Here is a 23843-nt window from a genome sequence, read left to right as displayed (position 1 = left end):
GGATTTAAGAATAAAAAGTTAAAATACCTTAAAAACTTAAATTTTTTGCTTAACACATGGCAATGAAGATGACTCAAAATCCCTTATCTCTATTGTTTTAGTATACTGACAAAACTGTTCAGCAAAATTTAATACACAGAAAGTAAAACCAAGCAATAAAGTTTCCTAATTTGAAAAAAACAGCCTTTTTTCAGAAAGGAAGTCCACAGCAAATATTTTTGTAGTAATGCAACTATAATTTACATTTTAAATACTTTATTATCAATTTTAAAAAAATATTTGTTACAAGGAATTATATCTTTACATCCCCAGTTTATGATTACAGTCCCACTATTCAGACCAGAAAAATTGTGTACTTGCTCTACTTAACCAGTTTTTCATCAAAACTGCTCATCGCTTTACTGTGATGCTGACATTGCTTTTGTGGTGCTGGACGTTGAGCACAAGTACCTCGCCCACTTCCACCTGGACGGGAGTATCTAAAACAACTGCAGCTTGTTTCCAGTGGGAGACTTCACTGGACGTATCCAACCTAATCTCATCATCAAGGTACATATGGTACCAAAATGGAATAGCAGTCACTTGTCCAGATTTACAAATGTGTACCTAGGAAAATTAAGAAGTCATGAAAATTTCATCAGCATTAAATAAGTCAGTCCTTGTCTCTTTAGATCTTTACTTCATAAATATATTTACCCAATTCAAATTAATATTCAGTAATATTAAGCCACATCCATTTCTGGATATTGTTCAGAAAAACATTTAAGTCTTTAAAGAAAGTGGTTAAAACAATTCTATTTACATAAAGTATTACCTAGTGTAATTATTCCAGATAAGAGAAATTATTTTGCATCACCTTTACTTCACTGTTAGAGGTATTCAAATACGGAGTCATTAAATCTAGTCTTAGGAGTTCCACCGGCTCGCTTAAAGGGGTGCAGGGCAGCGAAGGGAGGTCCAAAAATACACGTATCGGTACCTAAAGAAAGCATGAAACTTTCAAATTTTTTTTTTTTTTGTGGCCAAGGCTCATCAATTGCTTTATAGTTGGCTCAGTATGATAGAATGCCTTTTACATCTATTACCTCATTTAACTTAATTCCCACATTTAACCTAAAGGCATAAGGACTTTCATGATTCCAGTTTTACAGGAAGAATGAATAAAGGTTTAGGGAGGTTAAATCATTTGCTTAAATCATGGTTTCAATTACCTATAAATTCTCTGCTTCAATGAAAGTCAAACTGCTCCAAAGTGTTTAAACCAAGGATGTGCTTATGTGTAAAAGATGAACTAATAAGCAAATAGTGTAACTATTGAACTGTTTGAGAAAATATGCCAAATTCAATATATATTGAATACATATGTATAATAGTGGATTTCATTTGAAAAATTCAGTTTATTTCCATAAGGCAGTGATTCTCAACTTTGGCTGCAAATTAAAATCATCAAAGGAGCTTTTAAAAATGTCCCCAACTGCTCAGGCCATACCTCAGGTCGATTTGGAGTTGGGATCCTGTTAGTAGTTCTGCAAGTGATTCATGCGATGCTTAGCCAGGGGATTATGTTCTGAGAAATGTGTCATTAGGTGATTTTGTTGAGAACATCACAGCGTACTTACACAAACCTAAATGGTATAGCCCACCACTGTAATTGTATATGCTGTACTTGTATATGACTGGCAGCACAAAAAGTTTGTTTACATCACAAACACATGAGTAAATGCACTGCTGACATTATCATGGCTACGATATCACTAGGTGATAGGAACTTTTCAGCTCCATGACCATCTTATGGACCACCATTGGATATACAGTCCTTTGTTGACTGAAACATCACTATGGGGCACATGACTGTATAGTCAAATGGTTGACAACCACTGCTGTAAAGTGTCCCATCATTTTACCCTCATTATTTGAAATAAAAAGGAAATTGATTTAAAAAGTACCCTTCCTACCAGAGGGAAAGTCATCAATGGATATTAAAACTGGTAGGTGAAAGTTTGACTAACAAAAGAATATTTACAGTCTCACCCCCACAAAAGACTTATTCATTACAAAGGGAAAAATAGGTGTGGAGTGAGAAAACGGTAAAGGTGGTCAAATACATAGTGACAGAGATTTGACTTTGGGTGGTGAACACGCAATGTAATACAGATGACATAGAACTCAACACTTGAACCCTATATTATTTTATTAACCAGTGTCACCCCAATAAATTTAATTAAAAAAAAAAAATTAAGTGCCCTTCTGTGTGAATAAAATATTAGAGAGCAACTGTCCATGGTGAAATAGGACACAGATACATCAACCTCTCCCTGGACATGCTTGAAGATATCCGACCTTCCCTAGATTGATTTTTTTACCATAATAAATTCCTTTGTTCTAGGAAACATTACCATCCTAATCCAGCTAAACACAATGAGTATATAAAACTACAGAGAGAGATGAGGTAGACTGTGGATAACAGCTACCTGCTTGAACCTTACCTTCTAGACACTTACCTGAAACTGGTTAATAAAAGGTGCTATATTTAACCCAAGAGTTCGTGCTGTTCCTTGAACAGAACTCTCTTCTACCAATGTCTGTGACTCCACAAGCAACCCAAACATAAGCACATACTGAGGGAAGATCTTGCCTCCAGATTGTAGCAAACACCTAGAGAAGGAAAAAATTTAAAAAGCATCCTGATTCCCTATATATTATAAATAAATACCAATAACTGAATCCTGATTAATTAGTGAGCTACTGATTGTATAAAGTCTAATGGACTTTATGTTATTGGCTTGTAGTTCAGAATGGTAAACTACTAGAAATAACTTCCCGACAAGTCAAACAATGTGACTGCTGATCTATGAAAGAGAAAAGCAACCAGTCAGCTGGATGGATATGTCTTTAGATTCATAAAGTCATGAATGAATATTAAAATTAGTAGGTGACAGTTTGATTAGGAAAAGGATATTTACATAGTCTCACCCCCCAGAAATGACTTATTCATTACAAAGAGAAAAACAGCAACTTATGTCAAAAAACTTGGTTGATACAACTTCAATGAACTGATCTAAATTAACAATAATAATGGAATAAAGTAACACTATGTACCTCCTGATGTGACAAAACTTCTGTGGTGTTCCTCTCTAAAATGGATAAACTGAATCTAATAAAGAAAACATGAACATTTCCAAAATAAATGGCCCACTTTCTTCCAAACTAACATCATGGAAGATGGAGGAACTATTCCAGAATAAAAGAGACTAAGGAAACATGAAAACCAAATGCAATGTGTGAATCTGGGTGTAGATATGTTAAGTTCTTTGTACTATTTAACTTCCCTATAAGCTTAAAATTATTTCAAAATAAGAAGTTAAATACTGAAAGAAAAAAAAAAAAGATTAAAAAGCCAAGTGCTCTAGTAAACAAAGTAAAGGGTTAATAAAACCCTTTCTCCTACAATTGATCTTGGGTTCACCTTCTGTTTGCCTGAAAATCCTAAAAGGCTGGAAGTTGACTGTTATCAGCAACACTGCTATGAAGATTAAAAAAAAAAAAAAATTAATTAATGTTAAAAGGTAGATTGCATCTAGACTGAGAGAACTATGAACAAACTCTAAGTGCCTGATGGGAAACCACACTACCTTTGGGCTTCTCTGAATGTGGAATAACCTGCAGCCAAGTGTTCCTATCGCTTGGACTTGGAAACTATGTCTATGAGAGATACCAGTTCTTACATGAAATTTAGGGCTCTTAAGCAAGGCAGCTTCCATACCTACCTGTATGGTCTGTTTCCTGATACCTGAACTGTGTGAGAGATGTGGGGGGTGGGGTGGGTGGGTCACCTAATGCCATCAAATGAAAGAGAGGTAGAGGACACTTTAAACCAAATAATTATTTTCATTTGTCGCATTTACAATCAAACATTAAATCCCTCAATTTTACTGAATATTCCAAGCTGATTTCAATCTGAATTTCCAGATTGGTGAAGAAGAAAAGCAATAAAAAGTATATTACTGGGACAGTAGGGAAAGTACTAAAACAAGACTATATATTAAATAATAGTATTTTATCAATGCTAAGTTTCCTGAGTGTGATCATTTTAGTGTGTTATGTAGAGGAAAACCTTTGTTCTAAGGAGACACCTGCTAATTGTTAAAATAAGGGTTAAAGTTATGAAATTGACCTCTATCAAATGGTTCAGCAAACAAAGTTGTAGTAAGTTGTAATAAGTCCTGTATACAGATTAGCCTAAAATGGACCCTACCCTAACACAATGCTTTACTCATCTGTCATTCCTTTCCAACTTAACTTTTTAGCATTTTAGGTAAAGTCTAGTAGAAACTGAATCTCCATAATTGTTAAAATTATACATCTCTCAACAAAATTACATAGCTCTTAACAAAATTTCTATCTATGCCTTTACCAAACCAGATAAAATTTTAACCCTAGTCACAAGAGGGTACCATTCTATGAAATTAGCAAGCTGAAATTTGTTTTTATTTACCCTAAATGTCTTATCTATCCCTACATATCTGTACTTAATTTCCTATACTACATATAGGTAGTCCAATCCCAAAGTAGGCTCTCTTCACATCTACAGTGCAGGGGGGCCTTTAGGGATAAAAAATTAGTAATGCCATGTACACAGAGAAAGGAATGAGGTCACAGGTCCTGAAAAGAAATACTTGAGGAACACTACAAGATCATGACTCATTTGCACAGTTATGCCATTAAAAAATTTTTTTAAAAAATTAAAGTTTGAGCTCAAAAAAAACCCAAGTTTATACTTTGTGTTTTACCTAGATATTGCAGCTTTTTCCATTATCTCCTGCTGAATGAGCCCAGATGGCTCAATGACATCCAATATAATTATACTCCACAACTTGTCTGATTTAGGCCTTTGCAGCACAGCAGATTCGTCTTCTACATGTCTCAACCAAAACTCAAGTGTTTCTTTAGGAAAGTGATTGGCTTCAGATATGAGGTCCAGTGTGATACGGTGCTGGTCTTTCTCCACAGAACTGTAAGGTTTAACCTGCCCAAGTGTGCCAGCAATTACAGGCAGAAGAGAGAAGCCTTCAGACACGTCTAACACATAGAAAGGCTCAGAGGCACTCTGTTCAGAATTATTCTGTCCACTTTCACAGCTCATGTCACTATCCTGACAGTGAGTCTCCATGGCCTGACATGATTTCTCTGGAGTCAGTGAAGACAACACTTTCCTCATTGCCATTTTAAAGCCTTCATGATACGGTATGTTATTGAGCAAAGCAATTTCTGTGGATTCCAATACACATGTCTGCTCCATAGCATCTGGTTTACTGGTCTGAAGGTTAGCCAGGGCACTACAGAGTTCAGCCTCATTTCCTAATGACAGCAAGTCTTTATTCTTGGCAAAACTTTTCCCAACATCCATTTTATGTTCTGAACTGAAGACACTGACACCCTGGATTCTTAAGTAACAATCTTGACAAGATACTTCCATCATCACATGATCCTCAGGCTTTATCCAGTAGTCTTCATAAAACAGAAGAAAAAAAGTTATAATTGATGAATATGAGTATTTATAAGCCTGATGATCATCACATAAACACATCTGTCCTCCCATTCCACCACCCCATTTTTTTAAATCACTACAGGAAAGACTATGTTTATTGGTTTATTAGAATTAAGTGAATTAATCATTTCCTACAAAAAAAAAAAAAAAAAACCTAGGAAAATCCCTCCAGTTTTTACGTAGGAAAAACAAGTTTAAAGATTTAATTAACTCATAGTCTAATAGGTTCAAGAGCTCCATTACTGAACCCTAATTATCAGTATTTAGTGCTTTTACTACAATCACTGAGTATCACTGAGACCTCAAAATTGGAGGTTGGGGAAAGGGCAACAGGGAACTCTCAATCTTCTTTGGTAATGAAGCCAAAAATAACAAAGATAAATAAAATTCAGGGTTCAACACCAAACTTCACTTAAACTTAAAGGGACATTCTTCAACAGAAATTTCCAAAAGAACAAAGCAGCATTCAATAGAACCTTATCGGTAATATCTCTGACAGTCTTGTAATTTTATAAATTTGAAAATATAAGGAAAAACTAAGTCATAGAATAGACTATATCATGCTCTTTTCTATTAGCTTTCACATTTGGTAAACTTTAATTTTTTTTTTAACGCCTACAGCACCTGGTATTCTGAGGTGGTCTCCCATCCAGGTACTAACCAGCCCTGACCCTGCACACTTGGTAAACTTTAAGATGTAAATGTACAATCACAATTCTTTATCAGCCCTAGAGCCAGTTGAAAATACAAGGTGTTATTCTATGTTTAAACATTTAAAATGTCCTTTCTCTAAGAATGATTTTTTTTTTTTAAAGCTCATCTGAATAAGTTACTATAAAAGTTTTAGGATACACAAATACAAATAGAAAACGTTACTTATTAAGTGCCAGTCACTATGGTAGGCATTCTACGTTCATTATCTCTAATGATCCCTACAACAGTCTTGCAAGGTAGGTAGAATCATCCCATTTTTATATAGCAAGTACAAAAGCTCTGAGAAATAACGAGCAAGGCCAGCCAGGGAGTCAGTAAGCAGAAGAGCTGAGATCTGAACCCAAATCTACCTTACCTGACTGACTCCAACAACACCATACTAGCCACAATACTGATTCCATGACTTAATGATCTTGCCAAATTAGATCCATCAGAGGAGAAACAAACAGCCACTTTTAAAAAGGTAGAGTTTTTCTATGTAATATAACTGCTGTGAAATGTACTGAAAACAAGTTGTTGGTAAAAAAAATTTCTATACCAAAAATATCTTTAATATAGAACTTTCCTAGAGAAGTCCATGGATTCAGGTACGCTCTAAAACTGAAAAACTTTGTACTTACATGAGTATGTGCATCTCTATGACCCAGGGCCCCACAGATGCCATCAGATTCTGTAAGCTGTAAGGAGTCTTGCACTAAAAGTAATGCTTTTTATGGCACTGTGTGCCATAAAAAATGGACTGGCATTTCTCTTATGTACTGGTAACTAATCAGAGCAGAAGAAATAATTTAATGATAGATCTTTGTGAGTGGTATGCAGCAGAGTTGTGTTTTAGTTTCTCTTCTCAACTACATATATGATATTGATTAAAGCTACTTTTAAAAAAGAAAATTCTCAAAAGATTAAACAATCTTCCTTGACTGAAAACTTCGTATTTGAAATAATTTTTCTGACACTGACTCAAATGCTTAGAGGATTAAAGCAATAAGTTTAAAAAAACAAACAAAAAAATTAGACAATATAATACCTGCTAGGTCATGCACGGGGTAGACAGCCTGTTCCCAACATGTTTCCTCACTAGGACTTGTGGATAAACTGTGTTCGTCATCAAGCTGGAGTACAAACCAAACCACAATAGCATCTAGTAGGCCTTCTTTAATAACTGGGACACCAATTTTACCAGGCTTTTTGGTTGCAAGACCTTTTAATTCCTGACCAAAAAAAAATGCAAAAGGAATTAAAATGTAAAAGAAATATAAAATTAAATTTATATATTTAATACATACACACCCCAATATCACATTACTTTCTATTTTTGTAAGTTCTCATTCCTGCCAGTGCTCTTAAGGGATCAAAATCTTGGTACCCCTACAACCATTTAAGGCACATTGAATGGGAAACTCTATCACAGTGGAACATCATACAACTATTAAAAACAATGAGGCATAAACATATTACTGATGTAGAAAGAAGTTTATGATATATTGTTGAATAAGAGCAGTGAATGGAAAAGCAATAGACTGTCTTGTTTTGTAAAAAGTGTGTTTGTGTGTGTAGAATAGAAACGCAAGTTTGAAGAGATGCACTTCCAACTGTTAATCTTGAGAAAGAAGGGCTTAAATTCAAAAAGTGAAGAAATGTACTTTTTCTTTTTCCCTTCTATACTTCTGTATTACTTGAAAGTGTTAAATAGGCAAGCAACGCTTTCAAAATTAAAGCCTTAATATTAAAGGTGTTTTTATTTTTAAATTGTGGCAAGGAAAAATTAAAATAAGAAATCTTAAACTAAAGGATAGCTTTGGGGTAGTTAACAGCTGTAATGCTGTTCTTTACTGGAATGTTCTATTAGAAAAGAAATGCTCTTGAAGCTCAGCCTTAGGAAGCAATGCCAAAATGCGCATTTAGCTCCAGACCACCTCAAGAAAAATCTAGTAACAATTAATAGGAGAAAACTTTTATTAAATTATAAAAATCTTAGACTAAAATGACTCTCCCAAAGTCTTCTATCTCCAAGCAGCTTTCATCTAAAAAACTTATGTACTTGAACATTTAACCCTTTAAAGATCTTCAGAGGATTCTCTATAACTTCGATTTCTTTGAGCACTTTCTTTGTACAGCACATCCTCCCACCCGCTGGCAACACACACATGGACTAGGTGACCAATTTGACCTGATTTTCCCAATACTGTCCCAGTTTCAAAATTGAAAGTCTCACGTCTCGGGAACAGCTCAGTCCCGGGCAAACCGAGATGGTTGGTCACCCTAATAGTCATACAATACAATTACTGTTCATTTTAAGGAATGCTGTTAATTTGAAACGGCAGCATGACTCAGAAAAGCCAGAAACATCTTGATTAGAACTCCTGCCTCTGCACTCACATGTTGCATTATAAGCGGGAAATTAATGTAAGTAACAGTTCCTTCATCTGTACAGCAGCGGTCCCCAACCTTTTTGGCACCAGGGACCGGCGATCCTATGAGAATCTAATGCCTGATGATCTGAGATGGAGCTGAGGCAGTGATGCTAGCACTGGGGAGCAGCTGCAAATACAGATGAAGCTTCGCTAGCTGGCCTGCCACTCACCACCCGCTGTGTGGCCTAACAGGCCACAGACCAGTAGCTGTCCCAGGACTAGGGGCTGGGGATCCGTGCTGTATAGCACAAGGATAATTAAAACTGTATTGCAACATTGTTGTCTGAGCAACCTAAGAACACATGTGAAAGTATCTGGCTGACACTTTACTCATTCTCAACAAATCCTAGAAATATTTTTCTCTGTATTTAAAGTAAATAATTTCAGGAGGGAATTCTGGTTACTGTTTAATTATTTTCCTTACATAGTAAGTGGAATTCTATGCAAACTCATACGACTGTCCTATGTATTAATTCTTTTAAACAACAGATGAAGTTTAATGCTTAAAAATAGTAATTGAACTTTTTTTTTTTTTACCTCAAGATTGTTGAAATCTACTGTCATAATTTCAAAACACTCTGTCAAAGCCAAATATCCTCCAGGAACTCGACTCATCTTTTCAGTTGTATAAGGTTCAATTGTTTCTTCATTATCTACAGAAGAATAAGCTGGACTCTGAAATTTCACATTTGTTGGCAAACAGATCCCAGCAATGTCCTTAACACCCACCCTGGTGAGACGGGAAATAAGGGGAGGAAGGGAGAAAGATTTTTTTTGTTTTTAGAATCATGTAGCGCATTGAATCCAGCAAAAATAAAGCTAAAAATTAAATAAAACTTTATGGACAAAGGTTTATTAAACACAATTACATACACACTCACTATTTATTAAGGAAAACAAATGATAAATAGGTCTACATTAAAATTAAGAACATATGCTCATCAAAAGATATCCAGTAAGAAGGTAAAATGGCAAGCCAATGAGTAAAAGAGATTTATAATACATCAATTCAACAAAAGCCTCCTATCCAAAATATATTTTTAAATTCCTGCAAATTAAAAAGAACAAAAACAAAAATGGGCAAAAGACTTAGACATTTCACAAAAGAGCACATCCAAATGGCCAATAAGCATATGAATGTTGCTCGGATTCATTAGTCATCAGGGAAATGAACCAGAATGAGGAAAATACACAGTCGATACCAAGTGTTGGTACGATTACAGACAACACGCTATTGGTAGGAATATAAAATTAGTAAGACCCTTGGGTGGGCTTCATCACTCAGGCTGAACATGATCTGTTTCAGGTGTTTGACATTTCCACTTCCAGGAATATGGCCCACAAAGTACACACAGACCATCACAAAAGGCATGTTCAAGAATGTTTATCGCTCTACTATTTCCAATGCCAAAAAACTGGATTTTACCTAAATGTCCCTAGACAACAAAGTGAACAAATGTATTGTGGTATGTTCATAGAATGGCATACTATACAGCAATGAGAATGAACAAACTACACATAAAAATGTGAATGTGTTGGATGAAAAAAGCCAGGCACAAAAAAAAAAAAAAATGTATGATTCCATTTGTATGAAATTCAAAACCAGCAAAATGATCTATGGTGTTAGAAGTCAGGATAGTGGCTACTCTTGGCGGGTAGAGTACGGGTAAATAGCAGAAGTTTCTGGTGTGTGGTAATGTTCTGAACCTTGCTTTGAGCAATACACAAGTCTATCAACTTCATGAAAGTTCATCAAATCATAAATTTATGATCTATGTACTCGCTATAATGTTTGATGTCAATAATTTACACTAAAAAAAATCATGAACATTTTAGCAACACCACTTTGTAAGAGGAAATACTCCAACCTCATCTTATGTCAGAGACATTCATTTATTAGTCCATCTGCCTTTATAGAGTTTCAGAAGTTCAGTCTACTTCTAGAAATAATTTTATTATATTCTCAAAAGATAAATTATCAAATGGAATTAGCAACACCATTTTGTGAAAGGAATACTCCAACCTCATCTTATCTCAGATATTCATTTATTAGTCTATCTACCTGTATAGGGTTTCAGAAGTTCAAACGACCTTCTTCTAGAAATTTTATTATACTCTCAAATGATAAATTATCAAATGGTATTCTTGATCTTAATAACTCTTAATTAAAAGTCATAAGTTATAGAAGCAAAAGGATGTGACAAATATATATAAGCAAAAAGAATGTGACAAAAAGTTTCTTTTAATGTCCTATAAAATACATGAGTATAGTTATTTTTTTCAAACAGTAAACAGTATAGTAAAAAAAAGTGTAAGTCTATCTTCATAGTACTCCTTTGTCCCTATTTTTTCACTGTTAAGTTTGATGTGTATCCTTTCATATCTTTTTTCTTTATATTTATGTAATAATATGTATTATATTGCTCAGAAATATTATACATGTTTTTTTCTGTACTCTTAACTCTTTATTTTGAAAATTTCACATTTATAGAAAACTTCCTGGATAGTCTAAAGAACTCCCACATCCTTTAACCAGACTCAAAATTTTTTAATATTCTGCCACATTTGCTTTATCATATTCTCTCCTCTCCATATATATTCTTTTTTCTGAATCATTTGTGAGTAGGTTACATTCATCATGCTCATTTATTTCTTAATAGATACTTCAGTGTATCATTATTATGAATGGGGATATTTTCTTAATCACAATTCAGTTATCAAATTCTTTATTACCTAATCTTCAGTCCATATTCCACATTTGTCAAATGATCTATAAATCAAAAATGTCCTGTATAGTTTTTTCTCTCTGATACAGGATCGTAATTTCAATTTAGCTGTCCTGTATCTTCAATCTTCTTTAACCTGAAACAGTTCCTCATCCTTACTTTGTCTCTAATAACATTAACATTTTTGAAGAAGGAGGGCCAGTTATTTAATAGACTGGCCCCAATCTGGGTTTGTCTGAGGCTTCCTCACAATTACAGACAGGTTATACATTTTGGACGTAATACTTCCCAAGTGATGTATCCTCAAAGTATCAAATTTGGAGGAATCTTATTGGTGATATCAATCCTGATCACTTTGTCAAGATGTTTTGTATTCTTCCCTGTATATTTTAACATTTTTCTTTTTGTAATAAGTAATTTGTATTAATTGCAGTAAGATATTGTGAAACTATATTAATACATGATCCTCATCAAGTTTCTCCCTTTGATTTAGTATCCATTCGTAATTCTTGCTTGCATCTTTCCACAAGGATTGCAAATAGTAATTCTGCATCATTTGTTCTACATTTTGAATTAGCATTCTACTGTATGAGTTTTTCTCAATAATGTATTAATCTATTTATTATAAGTAGAGATTCATGGATTCTCATTTTAGGCAATGGGTTTTAATTCACAACTGCCCTTACATATTTTAGTCCTTAAACTGTCCCAGATTTGGCCAGTGGGAGATACTTCCAAGCATATCCCTGTGTTCTTTAACACCCTTATCATTTTTTTTTGACCTAAGATGTTCCAGAGTCATCCTGAATCTGCCCTGCCCCAGTCCTGGAAGCAGTCATTTCTCTAAGTTATCAAAGTATCTTGCAGTGAGGAATGGTACCCAGAAACCAAGATTTGAGTACTATGTATGCTCAATGCTCCTAGGATTACACCTTGTGTTTTTCCCTAATAGTACGTCATGAATTTCTATGTTGGTACATGTACCTTAACTAATTCTTTTTGACATTTCTGAGGTATTGCATTGGGTGAATGTTTTACTAAAATTTATTGAAACATTTTCTTATTAATAAACATTCAGATAGATTTTTGTTTTGATTTTTCCACTTACACTATTACGGTAAGCATCCTTACATACATATCACTGCACACATATATGAGTATTTATCGAGACAGATTATCAGAAGTGGAAATGCTAGGTCAAGGACTATACACATCTTTGGTTTTGTTAGATAATGCTAAACTGAGCTATTACAATGTGGCACCACCTACAAGAAAACAGTATAGGATCGATCATTTTTAGTTTGTAAACATAAACAGTTAAAAATGCTATCCTATTAATTTTCATTTCTCTGTTAAATAGACAATTATATTTATGCTTTAAAAGTCGCAATTTTTATCTCATCTGTCACTTGCCTTTTAACTTTATCTTTCACCAATGATGTAAAATAGTGAAATTTTTTTCATTTTTTTTTTTTAATATGGTCAAATTTGTCAATCTTTTATTGCTTCTAGAAACCCTGTGCTTTACTTTAGAAAGCCTTCATCAGTTAATGGATTTTTTACACTTAGATATTTGATTCATCTGGAATTAAAAGGATCTAACATTTTTCCCCAAATGAAGCACACTATCTCTATTTGCTGAATAATTTATCCTTTCTCCACTATCTAAAACACCAAACCTGTATCAGATACTAAATCCTTATAAATTCATCAAAGGTTTATATTGAGATTTCTTACTGTGTTCCACTGATTTATTTTTCTATTTCTACATCAATACATTACTGTTCTTTATTTCTAGTTTTTTAACTAATAAAGCAAGTTAAAATAGTTTTCTTGGTTATTCTTAAAATATGTACTTATTCAGATGAGCATAAGATTCAACTGATTAGGTTCCAAACAGTAATTTTTATAATAATGGTTTATAAATGTTTCTACCAGATAAAACAGCAACATTCATTTACATTTCTTTCAGAACTTTTCTTTACAGTCCTCAACCCACACTGCTGAGCTTTGTGAAAAACAGATATTAGGCCTCGCTCACCCAGACCTACTCAAACAAAATGTACGGCATTTTTATTTTTACCTAAGTTCCTCTAGTGCTTCTGTTGCATAGTCAAGACACTCATTTATAATATAAATAAGTCAGTGATGAAGGAATTCTTTTTTAAAATGGTAGACACCAATCATTTAATTTCTATTTTGCTAGGCAAACAATTTTTTTCTATAAAATATAAAGAGAAAACATAATGAGGGCAAGGAGTCTAGAAATATGTTATAGCTAGAAATCTCAGCAAAACACAACCTATCTTTTCTGGTGGGCAATTGAGCAATGTTTCTATATAGCCTGAATAATGTTCATACCTTTCAACGCAGTAGTTCTTTATTAAGAAAGTTATCTTGAGAAAATAATAAATAAAGTCCACAAGGACATAAATACAAAGATATTTACCCTTGTTCTTACAAACAGAAAAATGGAAGCAACCTAAAAATTCTAAACTCTGAAAACTACACTAGGAAACTGATTTTTAAAAATCATGAAGCAAATCTATTAACAACAGGTAAAATATATCTATTGCCACTTCTGAAACACAAATTCACATACAACACACTTACTTACACAAAGCTGACACTCAACCAGTACGCTCTTGTTAAACCAGTCTGTCCCTTTGGTTGGTGCCCTGTGCCCTAACGATCAATAAATATTTTTACTTATCACCATGTAATATACATAGAAAAGTGTAAGGAAAAATATACAATAAAGATGAACAATATTTACCTACAGCAATTATCAGGATGATTTTTATTTCATTCTTTTACTCATTAGTATTTCCTAAGATATTTGTTACATTTACCACTAATAAGTTACTGCAAGCAGGACTTCTTTAAAAGTCCTAACAAAATATGAATCAATGTTTTAGGCAAAAAAAAGCCCATTAATTTTCAAAGAAAAAAATGTAACCAAGAAACTTCTAAAACTAAAAACATTTTTACCTGTATTATAACTGGTAAGTAAATCTCAGAATCTCAAGGGTAGAAAGATTCTAAAATTTCATCCCATTCAACCACAAAACATTATAATAGCAATAAAGTTATTAAGAAGGAAATGAAAAATAAATTAAAACTGAAATGATTTTCATATTGTAAACTTTTATTTTACTTTCATATAAAATCAATCTGAACTTAACATATTTCTACATGAATCTATCACACATCAAAAGGACACTAAATTTTATCACAATTAATTTTCCAGTAGAAAACTGAAAGCTGGTTTTAACCTTAGAGTCCTATTTTTAAAGAAAATTTTAAAAAAGGAAAAAAGATAATTAAGGCTGGAATAAACATCATGAATTTCAAGGTCAGAAAACTACAAATTCTCATCTGAATAAATATTCATTAAATAACCTTTAAAGTACAGCCTAGTCCTTAAAATTGTTATTTTTAAATATTTACTATGTAAATAATCACTTACCTATGATGTCTCCTTATCTGTGCACATTCTACTGCCATCCCAAAGATAACAGCACTTGCTGGTATAACTTTCCCAAACTTTTCACAATTACCATTTTCACCTCCAGTCTAAAAATATAACAATAAAAACTACATTCAGTTACATGTATGCAAAAATATGTGTGATGACAAATGATGAAAATTAATAAGAACAAAAACTTAAACAATAGGCGAGGATAAGCAGGTTTAGGGTTTTTGCCCTTTAAAAAGTTTATTTTCCATTGCTACACATAGGTATACACATAATGTACATATGTATATATAATGTGTGTTTGTATATTTATGCACACATATATACACACATAACCTTATATATATGTGGTTTTAACAGTACAAACAGGAAGGGAGGAAGTGAAAGGGGATAGTTATAAGTCTGTAAGTTTACATATAGCAAATGACTATTGGGTATGACTTTAACTGGGAAGCCAAAATCATCTTTATCTACTTGTAAAACAAACTGCTCTTCTTTTCGCCCTTTAATTAGTTGTTTTAAATCTAAATCATTTTTGTATAAGTACTGAATTCTTACAACATGTTAAAATCTTTTCATTCATAATACGTATTACATAAACCAAATCTACAACTTTTGGGCACTTAGATCATTTCATTGAAAAATATAATTTGGTGATTATAAAAGGTAGTCATGTCCAATCAGTACCCTGGAGTCAACTAGTACCTTAAAACCACACCAAGCCAGCTATCACTAGAGTCCCTTTTGATAATTTGCCATGGGGGCTGTAAGACAAAGTACTTCCATTTTTCAACTCTATTCAATCAACAGTCAGTTCCTTCACAATGCAATAATGAATTCCTTTCTGGAGTATTTTCTGCCTATATACCCCATTTGAGCACACAAGTATACATTGCATTATGTTATTAAATTTTTTTTTGCGCAGATTTCTTTCCAACTACACAGTATGTGCCTTGAAAATGGGCTGTATTTCATACTGCTCTGCAAATATGCTAGGGGGTCAATAAATATGTTAAAATAATGAATTCTTAATCTAACTTAAGTTTTAAGCTTACCTTTGGCTGTAAAAGTAAATGCTCCCATGCATGAATCAAACTTTCCACAATTCCTTCTCCAAATAAACCTGCATCGACAGTTTCTGTTACAACTAGGGATACTCTATAGAATGATTTTTTAAAGACATATGTAAGTAAAATATCATGCTATTTATATAAAGATGTCAAAGCTGAGAGGAGAAAGGAAGAGTATGTTATAGAAACAGTTCATATGTAAAAATTTTCTAATACATTTCATTTTTAATATCTACTCTTGAATCTTGAGGAACTTGACTCTAATGTTCCTCCAGCTCCTCTGTTCTCCACTGGGTGGGGTGGGTGTGTGTGTGGGGCGGGGCACAACCTTCACTTAACTCTGCTGCCTACTCATGATTCCTGCTTTAATCCTTAAGAGTGGTTCAAACCCATTACTTTGACCAGTCTCCCTCCTTAGTAAGGAGTAATTGGACTTCTATCCCAATACTCTATAAAAATACTATCATCAGTGACTTCTCTACTTATCAAAATAAAATCTTTCTCAATTTTCATTTTTCTTGATGTACAAATAACATTTAATGTGGGTGAGAAGCCCTGCCTCTTAAAATCCTTTTCTACCTTCATTATCCATGTTTACTAATCTTATGCATCGATTGTGCCTCTCTTGTTACTTCTCTTGCTTTTCCACTATATGTGAGTTTTCACTAAAGTCTAGTCCACAGAGCTCTAATTTTCTGTCCATTCTTTCTTTCTAGAAAATTTCACTCAAAGACATACTAAAATAATTACTTCCTCCTCTGGACTTCTTTAGCACTTCCTGCTGGCATCATTTATTTGTACAGTTAGAAGATAAAAAAACAAACAAACAAACAAAAAACATTTCATGATTATTCCAGATCTTCCTATCTAATTTGTAGGTACCTTGAGAACAAAAACTTTGGTATTCCCCACAGTGTCTAAACCCAATACACACACACACACACACACACACACTTTCAATATTTATGACTCTATACATATAGAATGTGGAAGGTATCTCAAATCATCTAGTCCAATCTTTAGATTAGCTCAAGGTCAAAATAAATAATGAAGTCTTTATTAGAATCCATATCTCCTCAGTGAAAGCCAGTAGATCCTTCTACAACACTATTTGTGAGAAAAATGTAATTAAATTAAGGTAACTTTGAGTCATGGCATGGACTGACTGTGAACCATCAAAATTCATGTTGAAGTCCTAACCCCCAATGTGACTGTATTCGGAGAGGGTCTTTAGGAGGTAATTAAGGTTAAATGCTATCATAAGGGTGGTCATAACCTCATAGAACTGATGTCATTATAAAAGTGGAAGAGATACTGGTGATCTCTCTCTTTTCATATGCACAGAGGAAAGGCCATGTGAGGACACAGCAGGAAGGCAGCCATCTGCAAGCTAGGAACAGAACTCTCACTAGAAACTAAACTTGCTGGCACCCTTGATCATGAACTTCTACCCTCCAAAACCGAGAAAATAAATGTCTGTTGTTTAAGCCACCTCGCCTACAGTATTTTGTTACAGCTGTCTGAGCAAAGTAAAACAATTCAGGAACTGTTAATTTCTATAAAATGAGTACAATTATCTGCTTCAACAATCTAAAGACTTCGTTCTATTTTATGAGAACAAATGTAGAGACTACAGAGAAGCATAAGTATCATGTAAATATTATTAGGTATATACATAAGACGACTTTTAAAAATCATAGTCCAAATGACAACAAAGTATAAAAAGCCCTGTTTCAACATAAACTGAATTTAAATAAGATGAGAAGATAGACTACTCAGGAGAGGTAGTAAAGCAAGTGCTACACAGAAAAAACTCTCTAAAATGAGTGTTGAACTAGATGATTTTAAATCCCTTCTAGCTCTAAAATTCCATCACCCTTGTGGTATGGATTAAAGTGAGATAACATACTCAAAAACCAAGACTTATGAGATAATATTTAAAGCATTTAAAGGGCCTAAGCCATTGACAGCTGACTTCTAAAGCTTTGATTTTAGCCAAGGATATTAACTCAAAATATGATAAGTCTATCAAACCTGATCCACTCATGCATTATTTTTAAGAACAGTTTTTAAATAGTTATTGACCACATAGGACATATTACCCATTTTTACAACTAGAACTCTAGAATTAACAAAAGTAAAGTGATTTGCTAAAGGTCAAGTTTCTTTATTAAGATCCTGGCCACAAATTTTTCTCTAGGTCTTTAAATACTTTTTATCAAAAATATGACTTCATGAAAATCCATCTTATGCTAAACTATCCTATATCCATATCTTGACAATATAAGAGTTTTAACATTTTTGTTTGGACTAGAAGCTAGAAATGTTAAATATCTTAATTTTTAAAAAATAAAATAGTGGATTAAAAACACTAAAATTGGTTTACTTTATAATACCTTTCAGGAATGTGTTTTGGAATTTCTACGTCAAGCGACTTCATATGTAAAAGTTTGATCCCTGCTTCCATCTGGTTTGCTGCCACTACATCACAGGCAAGTTCATACATGGTCTTGGACAACTCGCAGGCATACACTGAATGAGCTCCAGCTTTTTTAGCAAACATGCTATAAAGGGAAAAATGCTCCATCAAGAAAAAGTAATCCACTGTATTTTTTTTCAAATTTTGGTGGAATTATGATACTTAAACATGGGGTTTCCCTTTAATTATTTAAGACAACCATTATTCATTCCATGTTAAAAATGAACTAATGTTCTTGTTAAGAAACAAATCATACAATAAATCATGACATCCACTTTATTACAAAGACACAACTGGCATGAAGAACATTAATGGAATTAAACATCTAGAGTCAACCAGAATATTAATGTAAAAAATTCTATTAAAATTTAATGCAAAATTTCAACAACAGCCCCAAATTTTTCTTAGTAGTTATGTCCACTTTTTGATAAAGCAAAAGTTATAGTAAAAAATACAATAGCATGAATAATCTTAATAAGTTTACGAAAAACTATTTTAAAATGAGTTAAATATGCTATATTTGGTAAAATTTTTAATTTACATTAGCATACATGTATATCAATTAAAACACAAGTACTCAAACCTCAGTATTCCAGTTCCTGCTCCAATGTCCAAAACACTTTTGGATCCCAAACAAACTGCCTTTTGGATTGCTGCATTGTAAATTGTATTCCTTTTGGTGTCATTAAGCATGATAAAGTGCCAGCGTTCCACCAACCAGTTTGCAACACGATAAAAATTCTCTTTTGCATCACTGAAATCAGGGTTTAGCTTCACTGCTTTATGAAAATACCCAGCTGCTTCGTCTCTAAAGCCCATCCTAGTAAAAAATGACAAACAAAATATTTGACTGTGCTATTAATTACAATGCCTTTGTTCATGCCACTCAACTGGCCTGAGAATCTCTCAAGACCACCTCAAATCCTACGCAACCCAAGTGCCATCTCCTTCGGGAAGCTTTCAGCGAGGACTGCAATCCGTGATCACTTCTTTCCTTTCTGAACCCCTATATTTATGCATTCCAGAACACTAACAAACACTTGACTGCAATTACTTTTGTACTATCTATAGCACAACAGAAGCTCTCAAAGTCATCCTCCATTTAACCAACCTACCAGAACACTAGCGCTTTCGAAAAACCATTTGCTCTGTAAAAAGTGCTAAAGCCTATGGCTAGTAGCCTCCTCTCTGGTGTGCCTGAATATCTTTTCTAACAGCAACTGAATTGAATGGTCACCAAGAGTCAGCTGAATTTGCTGCCAGACCAGTTTATACCAGTTGTACTTGTTATCATAATTATATATTTTACTTAAATATTACAGATATGAAAAATGATTGCAAAAAGAGAACCATTGTTTCTAAGGACACCAACAAAAGAGAGAGAGAAAAAATATCAAACCAGACAGAAATTCCAATGGCAAATGTCCACTAAGTTCCAGAGAACATTATCTACAAATGCCCTGGCATGGCACCACGGTGATTTCTCTGCTCTCTTGTGAACCTCGGTTATGTTCTCTCCAACAAGGCCTGGATCTCAGCCTAGTAAGGAGCTGAACTCGTCCTTGATACTCTGTCCTAGCTGTTGGGGCAATGGCTATTATATAGGATATAATATTAAAACTATTCTGTTATTACATATTATATCTGCTATTCCTATATTCTTCTGAATTCTCTTTATATCTTACTAACCAATTCGTCATTACTCTGATCTTGTTAATAACTCTTTATATTAAATTTTCCCTATTCAAATTACTTTACAATTTATTCCTGATCTAGACTGATAGAGTAATTCTTAACAAGTAATATGAAATCACTACACACCTGAAGAGATGCTCCCCCATACTATTGCAAATCACTTCATCATCAGGAAACAGCTCCAAGGCTTGCTCATAGCAACCAAGTAAGTCTTGTGTTCTATTGAGAGCATCAAGCTCTTCAGCCCATCTGAAGAGTGTATATTGAAAAGTTTCCTTTACAAAAGAGAAAACAGTAAGTCAATAATAAAAATTACGAAAGAATATACAGCAGTGGTTGAATTTCCGAGAATAAAACTTCACTATTATTAAATGATCACCTTAATTTTTATTTAGCTTTAGTAGGCATTGTTTGCTAAACAAATACACAAATGATCAAATTTTACCACATTCATGGCAATAACATGCTGAATTAGACAGTTTGACTGCTCTCTAATCTGTCTCCATTTTTAGCTGCCATTTCACATTCTCCACCTACCTCTTTTTTGTGGACTTCCTATGTTTTAGGAGTTTGACCTCAGCCCTCTTCGCATTCATCTCCAATGCATTAACTATCATTTATGTGTTGATGGATGGCTACATCTACATCTATAATCAAGATCCTCTCTTGTGAACCTCAGGCTCATGAATAAAACTTCCTATCAGCCATCTCAATCAGGGATTGCACCCTTAGCCATCTCTTGAACAATCAGTACACAGAGAATTACGAATAAGAACATAAATACTGTCCCTATCTTCACAGAGGCCTCACAGAATTTTACCAATTTTGAAAAAATTCAAAATGTTCTAAACTGAACTCATCATATCCCTCTCTCACAGGATATAAGGTCAAGGTACCACCCAACCGCAATGAAGTTGCCTTATAATGTTACCTTAACTCCAATACAATTAGTTGCAAACCCAGCAAATTCTCTCTCAATATCTTTAAATCTGTCACCTCCTCTTCATCCCTAGGGTTATACCGTAATCTGGCCCTTTTAATCACTTGCTGGACTACAGCAATAGCCATCCCACAGTCATCCTCACTCCAATTACACCTCCCTCCAGACATTCTCCACACTGCAACACAGTGAAAAAAGAGAGGGCTTTAGTCATTCCAGGTTTATCATGATCTCATTTTACATCATCTTCATATATTTTATACAGAAGAATTGATACCTGAAACTGAACTGTGATTAAGTTTACTAGAGAGACAAGAATGGGGAGGAAGATTCTAGGGTGTGAGTGGGAAAAAGCACAATTATATGAAATGAATCAGGGAATTAATAGGTACATATTATACAACTTTATATTCAGGTTGTGCCTGAAGTGTGGGTATGGGGAGTAGAGGAAATAGTAGGATGTAAGACTAAAGAGATATCTTTTGTAAAAGCCCACACAAAGAAATATGGATTTTTTTTTTTTTCAGCAGGAAACACAGCTAGTTACTGAACCCAACTGAACATCACGCATTGAAATACAAATTTTAGATATACTTTCCCCCCCCCCCCGGCTTTATTGAAATAGAATAGATAATTAGTTGCTCGTATAGATACACTTTTAATACACAATAAATAGCTATAAGAAAGATACTGTCCCTGTTTTACGAGAGGAAATTTTGAGGAACAAAGAATAGAGGAAGTAGCACTCAGATTGATCGATTACTCTCCTGTTGCCTACTGTATCTATCATATCACCTTTTCTGCCTTTAAGACAGCTGGTCCTGAAATTTACACTAAATTTATGTGAACTACAAACGTTTAGACGCTACTGATATCTGTTGGATAGAGGTCGGGGATGTTGCTAAACATGCTATAGTGCACCAGACAGCCCTCCACCACAAAGAATTATCCCATCCAAAATGTTAATAGTACTGAGGTTGAGAAACCGTGAGTGAAATAAAGTAACATAGCTTGAAGCTTAAAACTGAATGCAAAATTAAATCATTTTTCGAATTCATTTAAATAGAATAATTGTCACAAATAATCCAATAATTTGAAGCATCATCAAATGATTGGGCTAATGTCGAATTTTATTCAATTACATAAACCCACAACATTTCTTCGACCTAAAACAGGGACAACAGCAAAGGCCCTGTGGCAAGGACAGCTAGAATTCAATACAGTATTTGGGAGACTATCACCTAGGCCTCATTTACAGTATAGCCTTTCGAATTTGAGTGTGAAGGAAGTTTTGCCATAGAGAAATGATGTCATCTTAATTTTTGTTATGAAGAGCTCACACTGGCTCTGTTGTGATAGGCTGCAGGAGAAAGCTTAGTCGCAAGCCTAAGCAACAGTCAGCAGATGACTGAGGCTTGAACCAGGGTAGTTAAAGACAAAGGTGGTGACAAGTGATAAGATTCTGGATATATTTTGAAGGTGGGGCAGACAGGATTTTCTGATGGGTGTGAACAAAAGAAAGGAGGCAAGGCTTATCAGTAAATATTAATAGCAACCACCTGCTCTCTTCTCCCAATTTATTTATTTTTACGAGAGCAGACGATCTGCCAGCAAGTCAAAGAAAGAGGGGCCCTCCTCACCTTCACATCGTCTTTCAGCTCCGGCGCCAGGCTGAGCACGAGGAGGTAGTGAGCATAGGCCGTGCCGAAGTCCTGGGCGCGCATGCAGTGCTCTGCGCTCTGTAAGGACCGCGACACCAGCTCGTCCCGGCCGGCTGCTCCGGCGCCACTCCCGGCGCCCCGGCGGGCCCTGGTCCGCGAATTCGGCATAACAGCGTCACCTGCGCCTTATACAGCCAAAGAGAAGATGCTTTAGTAAACGGAACTAGAAAACTGTCTCGATGGCTACACGTCCATGTGACCGACTAGAGCGCGAGAACCCGCAGACACGAGGGTTCACTGCCGCGGGGGAACGAGACCACCTCGAACAGAGGAAGCCCCACCCCGTCCCTGACCGGTGGACTCTACCAACCGCGACGCACAACCGCGCAGCCACAGGCACCGATCGACGGCGCGCTACGCAAACGTCACTGCGCCCGACGCGTACACTGCGTAGGAGGGGGAGGTGCGGAGAGGCCACTGCGCGTGCGCATAGGACACCGTCCCTAAAATCCTCTTCCCCTCGCCTTGGTCTCCTTTTTTTCCCCCACCCTGGCTGAAACTAGACCTCTCCATCCCTGTTCCTTGGCCTTCAGGCCCGTGTGACTTCGGCTACAAGTCCTTACTCTGCAGACCCAGTCAGAGCGAAGCTGCACCCGCCCGTCAGAGACGTGGCTTGGTATGAGGAAAGACAGCCTGGCATTTGTGGTGATGCTTAAGGCCTTTGGATCGTGATGCACCAAATCTAAAAATGGCAAGACTGGAAAGAACCCAGAGATGACAGAAGCGCCTTAGATATGGTGGAGGGAGTGCTTTCACTGGCATTATTTTAAATCATCCTCACAAAACCCTGTAAGGTGGGCCTTAGTATTATCCTCTTAAAGACAAAAGGAGACGTCCTGAGCAGTTACTTGCCCAAGCTCACACAGTCAGTGGCATAGGCATGGCTCAGACCTAAGTTCCCTTACTGTCTTCAGTTGTTTTAAAACGAGCTTAGGGTTTGTTTCTGAGTTTGTTTCTCGATAGTGGTTATATTATTACATAGAAAAGGTTTTTTACATTCAAGTGTGACCCCTAGGGGACAGATTCTATACTCTGGAGGGGCGCAGTGGGCGGGGTAG

The 23843-nt window shown here is 35.0% G+C and overlaps 1 protein-coding gene across 4 annotated transcripts; it reads right to left on the bottom strand.

Annotated features, from left to right (window-relative positions):
• Positions 1-235: 235 nt before the first annotated feature.
• Positions 236-23141, bottom strand: PRMT9 (protein arginine methyltransferase 9). 4 transcript variants are annotated; one of them, XM_023530218.1, is made up of 13 exons: positions 22705-22826; positions 21056-21242; positions 20251-20399; positions 19013-19249; positions 18347-18514; positions 15936-16038; positions 14872-14978; positions 9214-9406; positions 7290-7473; positions 4791-5508; positions 2502-2655; positions 857-979; positions 239-606 (listed from the first exon to the last, which is right to left on the bottom strand). In XM_023530218.1, exons 3-13 carry the CDS (start codon positions 20268-20270, stop codon positions 391-393), a joined length of 2223 nt encoding a protein of 740 aa, XP_023385986.1. In that variant the 5' UTR covers positions 20271-20399; positions 21056-21242; positions 22705-22826; the 3' UTR covers positions 239-390. The 4 variants fall into 4 exon arrangements, with proteins under 4 accessions (XP_011357706.1, XP_023385986.1, XP_023385988.1 ...); XM_011359404.2 differs by lacking the exon at positions 21056-21242 and having other exon boundaries at positions 236-606; positions 22705-23109; XM_023530220.1 differs by lacking the exons at positions 19013-19249; positions 20251-20399; positions 21056-21242; positions 22705-22826 and having other exon boundaries at positions 15936-16003.
• Between the last annotated feature and the right edge of the window lie 702 nt (positions 23142-23843).

Source organism: Pteropus vampyrus, unplaced genomic scaffold (assembly GCF_000151845.1).
Source record: "Pteropus vampyrus isolate Shadow unplaced genomic scaffold, Pvam_2.0 Scaffold47, whole genome shotgun sequence".
Taxonomy (NCBI): domain Eukaryota; kingdom Metazoa; phylum Chordata; class Mammalia; order Chiroptera; family Pteropodidae; genus Pteropus; species Pteropus vampyrus.
Note: the sequence above shows the minus strand (reverse complement) of the source record. Positions and strands in the feature narration are given on the sequence as shown.